Here is a 4,812-nt window from a genome sequence, read left to right on the forward strand (position 1 = left end):
CCTCCAGCTCTTCTTGTTCTTTCACAGGCTGTTCTTGTCTGGTAACTCTGCCTCTGGACTACGGGGAAAGTAGACAGTGGCTTTGTGCTCCTCATATCGATCGATGTGCTTGAGGTGTACCACCATGTGCAGGGCATAGGCTAAGACGAGGAGCAGGATCAAAGATGTCACCAAGCCCATAAGGATGGCTGGTGTCAAGAAAGTGGCACAGTCACTAGCTGATGCAAACTTGTCTGACTGTACATTAAAGGCCTGGATCTGGAAGAACAGAAAGAAGAGACAAAGATGAGATTAGGCTGAACTAAAGAAGACAACTGGTTCTTATGGGTCTTATCAAACACTGGACAGATGGACAGGTTGGGTCAGCCTAGCAGGTAGCTAAACAGACAGACTGACAGGCTGCCTAACAGACAGTAAACAGTCTGACTGACTGACAGACAAACAGGCAGAACACAAAAGAAAAAGAAACATACCAACACATTCACATACAATATATATGAAACAGGGGAAAGTCAATGATATAACAGTGAATGTGTAGACATTACTAGAAGACTGTGCCTCGTATGTGACAGTGTACCTGAAAATCGGTAAAAGTGATGTGCCAGTTAGCAGATGTGTCAGTGTGGGAGCTGGGTACTAGCAGGGTGTCATATTTGTGCAGGCTGCTGACGTGCTGGCAATGGTAGGATGAAGTAGCCGGAGCGTAGACCTCACTGGCATTGAACGTAGCCTCCTGGGTCCAGTTGTAGTGGATGTGAACACTGTCTAGTGTGAACCAGTTTTGACCAGCTGCCTCATAAAAAGTGTTGGACATCTGAAGCCTGACAAAGGAGATAATGCATTTAGTTAAATAGTTAGTCTTTGGTATATTTTAAAGCAAAAATGGACTAGTCTGTGTGATAAATGAAATGTTTTCATTTGGTATTAGATTAGCGATTAGATTTTTAGGTTGTTGGTCAGCAAATATATTTGAAGCAAGCATGTGCATTTTACCTGATTACTAGACCTCTTAAATCTTCCACATCACCAAACCTTAATGAAAGCCTGTGGCAAAACAAAACCATATATAATCCAATATCTGATTTAACACAGTACCTCAGGGGAATTATTCAATGACCACAAATATTAAACCATTACTCTCTTCTAGGTATGCTACTTTCCTTCAGTCATTTAATTTCTAACTCTGTGTCGAACAATAAGTTGTGTCAAACCTATGCTGATGCCTGATGGTTAAGTAAGCTTTTGTTAGGCTTGTCTAGCAAATTATGTGCAGCTTTCCTCTTGTTTCACTTACGTAGCTTTTTCCTTGGTGCAGATGGAGCCTTTGGTGTCTACCGGTGAGCTGGGGTTGAAGACCCTCTCAGTCAAATCAATAAAGGTATGGTTCCTGTAGCGTATTGCCAGGCGCTTTGCTTTGAACAGAATGCAGGTCTTCCCATTGTAAGACACACTCAGAGGACCATAAGGCCCCATCAGAGATTGGAGTAGCTTCCTCTTACTGTGAGACATCCCTGGATGATGCCAGTTGAAAGGCTGAAAATATATGAAGCATAGAATAAAGCACAGGAGAAATCAAGAACCTGCACCAAACTGGCAACCAAAGCCTGGGTAGCAGCAGGTCTGCATTTTTTTAACTGCCCTCTAGAGGGCGCTCAGATTTTTTATTTGGACACATACATAAGCTGTGCCTCCTTTGAGGAGCTGGACACTTAGAAGGATTTGACCCACAAAAGGTTGATGCCCTAAAGATTTTGCTGATCCTGCTCCTCCTATTTGTGATGCCAGATACTCTTTTTTAAAGTCCAAAACAAATGGTGCGTTTGTGCACTCTTATTCAGCTGTTGAATCAATAGTTTCAAGGTTTATCACAAGGAAGTTGACCTCAAGCAGCTAAAATAGGCCAGTCGTAACCTGATACATGTGGTATAGAGGTAAACTAGTAGGAGTTCAGTGAAGAAATGCAGACCGGAGGATTCAGGGGTTGCAGCAATAGAGACTCAGCCATTTCAGATCATTGTTCTTGTGCAACATTTGTCAGTATGATCTGCGTATAGCAGGTCTTGATATATTCTGCATCAAAGCAAGCTTCCTTTGGTGCTCAACCTGCTATGGCTCCCTCTTACGCATGCTGTGATATTTAAAGGGTAATTTTAAAAAAATCACCTTTCTTTTATTCTCAACATAAAATGTCAGCAATGTGCAAAGTCCAGTGTTCCAACCACCAAATGAGGAAAGATCAGTGTTGTCTTGGAGTTTTCTGGTGTGGTAGCTGTTAGACTGCATTTCTACACTGAGCAGATAGAAACCTCCCCCTCTGTTTTTTAATCTCTGTGTTCAGTGGCCACATCTAATAGGAGGGCATTTGGGCTAATGCACTACTATGTTACAAGACATGTAAAGAGCACAGTCACAATGGCTTTGTGTGTTTTTGTTTGTTTGTTTAAACAAAAGCATTTTAATGATAATTGAAAATATGAAGCAACTTTGATGATGATTTCCAAAATATATAAAAGCTCTAAAATTGAATACAGTAGACAAGGAGAGGCAACGAATCAGTTAACAAATACACATGTATGGATGCATCAGCTGATGCACCATATGGTGTCACTGAATTTTCAGTGAGTGTGGTTCTGTTTTGTGGTTTTAACTTTGGTGAACATGAAACCAACAATATTCCCACATTCAAGGTCAAGCAGTGTGTCTGAGGGAGTGATTCTGTTTTGCCTGTGTCTTAGTGTGTGTGTGTGTGTTTCAAAGTACAGGTATAGATAGAGGGGGGAAATAGAGAGAGTGTACCTGCAGTATTCTCCTGAGAGGGTTTTCATCTTCAGGTGTCAAAATAACCTCTTCACTTTCTAAGCCATACCCACCATCTTGACCTGAAAACATGTACACACATGACTGCACTATGAAAGATTGTATCAGTATTAAGCTGAGAGCAATGCTGCATTGCGGATTCCACCATAATCATCAAAGATTTTCCAGTGTCACACATGCTATAGATACACATACATACACACAAAGAGATCCTGCATATGCCTCTGTGCTCAGGTTCCTATCTATTTCCAGTTGTTTTGCGTCATCACAGTGACTCATCAGCAGTTTTTCTCACAGTTACGATAGTACAGCTCCGTGTTTACAAATACTGTTCATCCAAATCCAGAAACAGATGATTTGCCATCATATTATTTAAAGGAATGTCTCCATCATTTTTTCAGCTTTTTTGTCATGGGGTTCAAATAGATCCACACATCTGAACCAACACTGAGGTGTAAGGATCACAAAAAAGCGGCACTTCAAAATCTGTTACAGTGTAGAAAAGCTATAAAATGCTTTTGTCAGGACTATGTCTACAGCACGTCAGCATCAGAATTACTATGGTATGTCTGATTGAATCAGGCCTTGTGTCACAGGAGATCTGTTACTTACTTGATGTGACTCTTGTTGCTTGTTTGGGGTTCACTTTGCTGTGGAAAAGACAGAAGACACAATTAGGCTTCACGGTTCCAAGGTCAGAGAAATGCTGAAGGTTTTTCATTTCCTGTTTTTGCTTTTTGTTTTTTTGATAATGCACCGTAATGTTCAGGGGATGCTTATTTTGCAGTTTCCCTTGAATGAGAAAGTTCATTGTCTACTTATGCAGCTGCAGCAAACACACAAGGACAAAAACAGCTTTGTAGGCTAGTCTAGGTAAAACCATTTTTAATAATATTACATCCAGTAAAATTTATTTTATAATCTTATATAATGAATATTTCAAATGTAGAGCAAAGTGTTTGTATATTTACCAAGAAATAATCATACACATTTTACACACCATTTTATTTATTCACTACTCAACCAGTGTGTTTATAACACATGCTTTTGAAGTTAAGTACCACATACCTAAAGAAAATGTTTTGTGTATGGTACGTCATGTACAAAATATACGCTCAGTTGCCACTTTATTAAGTACACTTAGCTGACGCTAATGTAATGTAGTCTAATACAACAGTCATGCAATAAAATCTTTGGGAAGGTGCTAGTGTTTGATGTTTGTTCAAACATTTTAGACTGTATCATCATTTTGGGGGCTGTAGTTTGTGGAACTGTTGCGTGGCTGTGCATTGTACAAAGAGGCATTTCTGTTATTTAGCCTAGCCTTACTGATATAAATGGGTTGGACAAAATAATAAGAATATCTGTCAGCATGATGCAATAGCTCCACAAATTGCTGCAAAATAAAAGTTAAATTTGTTAAGTGTGTTAATACTTCGCAACAAGGCTGAACATTATAATCTTCATAAAAGTGAAATGTATTACTGCAGTTTTATTAAACTGTATCAGTTTTACCTAGGTGTACATAATAAACTGTATGTGCCATTCCCTATCTTTCCATCTCTCTTCTCATTTCCTGTTATCTCTCTAATGTCAATTATCAATAAAGGTATAAAAAGCACCCCAAAACATTTAAAAACATTTTAATTTGATATATAGACTTGTTCAAATATACAGTGGGTACGGAAAGTATTCAGACCCCCTTAAATTTTTCACTCTTTGTTATATTGCAGCCATATGCTAAAATCATTTAAGTTCATTTTTTTCCTCATTAATGTACACACAGCACCCCATATTGACAGAAAAACACAGAATTTTTGACATTTTTGCAGATTTATTAAAAAAGAAAAACTGAAATATCACATGGTCATAAGTATTCAGACCCTTTGCTGTGACACTCATATATTTAACTTAGGCTCTGTCCATTTCATCTGATCATCCCTGAGATGGTTCTACTCCTTCATTTGAGTCCAGCTGTGTTTGATTATACTGATT

The 4,812-nt window shown here is 38.8% G+C and overlaps 1 protein-coding gene across 1 annotated transcript in view; it reads right to left on the minus strand.

Annotated features, from left to right (window-relative positions):
• Positions 1-6: 6 nt before the first annotated feature.
• atp6ap1lb (ATPase H+ transporting accessory protein 1 like b) overlaps positions 7-4,812 on the minus strand; it is a 12,798-nt gene continuing 7,992 nt past the window's right edge. Inside the window, exons 2-7 of the mRNA XM_020615413.1 lie at positions 3,430-3,467; positions 2,797-2,879; positions 1,295-1,533; positions 994-1,044; positions 578-821; positions 7-258 (exon numbers count right to left, since the gene is read on the minus strand). Of these exons, the coding sequence (XP_020471069.1) occupies positions 22-258; positions 578-821; positions 994-1,044; positions 1,295-1,533; positions 2,797-2,879; positions 3,430-3,467 (892 nt within the window). The 3' untranslated portion in view covers positions 7-21. The remainder of the gene's footprint in view (positions 259-577; positions 822-993; positions 1,045-1,294; positions 1,534-2,796; positions 2,880-3,429; positions 3,468-4,812) is intronic.

Source organism: Monopterus albus, unplaced genomic scaffold, assembly GCF_001952655.1.
Source record: "Monopterus albus unplaced genomic scaffold, M_albus_1.0 scaffold6.1, whole genome shotgun sequence".
Classification (NCBI taxonomy): Eukaryota; Metazoa; Chordata; class Actinopteri; order Synbranchiformes; family Synbranchidae; genus Monopterus; species Monopterus albus.